The following is a 2500-nucleotide window of genomic DNA, read 5'->3' on the forward strand; positions in this document are numbered from 1 at the left end:
AGTATTACACGTGTTTAAATTTTTTTGTTTTAATTATTAAAAAAATTCTATTAATTGTATTATATAAATTTTAGGTATTTCTTCATCTTGAAAGAGACGAAGAAACGGATTGCGTTATGGATAATCTTAGTAAAAAAATGGTTAGAAACAGAGCGTTAAGCAGATCGTTAAGTTTACAAAGTAAAAGTACGAGTTACCAAAGTCTTCAAAATGAAATCGGAGGGATAAGCAATAATGTTGATGGTATTACCAAACCACAAAATGAAAATTTGGAAAATAATATTTTGCATGCGAACGAAAATGCACCGTTGACGGGCGTTCAAGGATTCGGTGGTAAATTTAAAAAAAAAAAAAAAAAAAATTCAAATTAATATTTCTTTTTGTAATGTAACATTTTTTGTTCTTTTAGGTTATAAGAATTTTGTAACCAAACCGAATTTTTTTCAAACATTAGTTGCATTATTAAGACTGAGAGTATTAAGGATGTTTAGAGACGTTCAAAAATTATACATAATGATTATTTTACCTCTCGCTTTTGCTGCTTTAGGATTGTACATGAATTCAATACAAGAAATAGGATCTCAACAAACTTCACTTCAACTTGATTCAGGCAATTCCTTTTAAAATTAATTAATTTTTTGAAATTTTTTAAAATGATTTTTTAACGTCAATTTTTTTTTTTTTTCCTGTTTCCTGTAGAAACTTATTTGAAAGAAACTAATTTGGCTGTTTACAACGGTTCCGATACAAATCTCGATCAGTTTTACAAAATGCTCCTCATGTCTGGTTTTGATGACATTGAAAAATACAATGGAAATTATTCGCTCCTCCTAGAAGTCAAACCTCACATGGCTGCTCTCAATATAAATGTTTTCGAACCTCCTTTTTTTAACATAACAGCTATTTATAATGACACGATGCAACATTCTCTTCCGATTTTGATGAATTTATTAAACAACGCTCTATACAGGTTATTTGTTGTAAAAATTAAAAAAAAATGAATTTCGTCAAATAAATAATTTAAAATTAATTAATTTTTGCATTAGATTTTTTGTACACGGTAAAAGCAGCGGAATGTTCGATCCTCCGATCGTTATGAAAACTCATCCTTTTCAGCAAACATCACAACCGGAAGGTTTACATTTTGGAACTTTCACGTCTGCTCTTTTCATTGGAATGACTTTCGTTTTGGTACCTGTTAGTTTAGCCGTGGATATGGTGTACGATCGAGAGGTAAAAAATTTAACGTTTTAAAGTAATTTGTGGAGAAGAAATGAAAGACGAACCATTTGTATTCGGTTTCAGATCAAAGCAAGAAATCAATTACGCGTCAACGGTTTAAGTTTCAGTCAATATTTTCTAACTTATGTCATAGTTTTGGGAGTTCTCATGCTTTTCATTTGCTTTTCATTAATACTTTTGATATTAATATTCGATTTACCTTCTTTACGTGAACCTCCTGCATTTATGATGCTCGGAATATTGATCATACTTTACTGCCCATCGAGTATTTTATGCTGCACTTGTTTATCGTACATATTTGATAAAGCTGATACAGCTTTAAGCATTTTGCCAAATATTGTTACTTTTAGCGGTATAATACCTTTTTCACTCGTTATCATATTGGACATGTTTCGTATAGGTAAGTAAATCACGATGATCAAAACTGAATAATTTTTTTTTTTTTTTTTTCAAATGTCTCACAATTTGTTTTCTTTTCAGGTGGAAGAGCAGTTATTGGTTTACACACTTTTTTCTCATTGGTCAATACCCTCTACGTTCCATACGCTGTTATTTATTTCGTCGATAGAGTTTACATAATGTGTTCAATGAATCCGGCTTGCAATTATTTAGTATTTAGTGATTATTTAACGGACGAAATTATAATTATGATATTTAGCTCGCTATTACACATACCATTTTGGTTTTTAATGTTGAGGATCGTGGATGTGAAAAAATCGGGTGGTAAAATTAGCGAAGCTTTTCAATTTCTTACCGTAAGTTTTTATTAATAATTTTTCTCTGAAATTATTCCCGAAAGAAAATGAAATTATTTTTCTAAAATTTTTTTTTTTTTTTGTTTCAGTCTAATGATTCGCCTAACCTTAAAGAAGTTTTGGAAAATAGCGATGTCGGTGAATACGAAGATGTGGATGTCAAGTCGGAAAGAACAAGAGTATCTGATATACTCAACAGTAATTTACAGAATCCTCCGGTGGTGGTGGTCCACGTAAGTTAAAAAAAAAAAGAAAAATTTTTTTATTTTTACTTATAAATACAATATGAATTTTCCGTAAGGGTTTAATACAGATTTCTAACCACTTTTAAGGTTGTTTAACCCCCCCTCCTTGAAAATTTAATTCAATAACGTGAATTCCACGTTTTCCATCTTAAATATTTTACGTGATATTAATTCAATATGAATATGAAATATAATTAATTCTCATATTTCAAATAGCTTAAAATTTTCGAATTCGTTCTTCTCTATCTTCCTCCATAT

At 29.6% G+C, this 2500-nt stretch overlaps 1 protein-coding gene across 1 annotated transcript in view; it reads left to right on the plus strand.

Moving 5' to 3' along the window:
- The window catches only part of Phum_PHUM214970 (uncharacterized protein), a gene marked incomplete at both ends in the record, with an annotated part of 7474 nt that overhangs the window by 3765 nt on the left and 1209 nt on the right, over positions 1-2500 (plus strand). The window contains 6 exons of the mRNA XM_002425632.1: positions 75-333; positions 700-970; positions 1047-1233; positions 1306-1642; positions 1723-1997; positions 2087-2230. Coding sequence (XP_002425677.1) covers positions 75-333; positions 700-970; positions 1047-1233; positions 1306-1642; positions 1723-1997; positions 2087-2230 — 1473 coding nt within the window. The remainder of the gene's footprint in view (positions 1-74; positions 334-699; positions 971-1046; positions 1234-1305; positions 1643-1722; positions 1998-2086; positions 2231-2500) is intronic.

Source organism: Pediculus humanus, genomic scaffold (genome assembly GCF_000006295.1).
Source record: "Pediculus humanus corporis 1103172107561 genomic scaffold, whole genome shotgun sequence".
NCBI lineage: Eukaryota > Metazoa > Arthropoda > Insecta > Psocodea > Pediculidae > Pediculus > Pediculus humanus.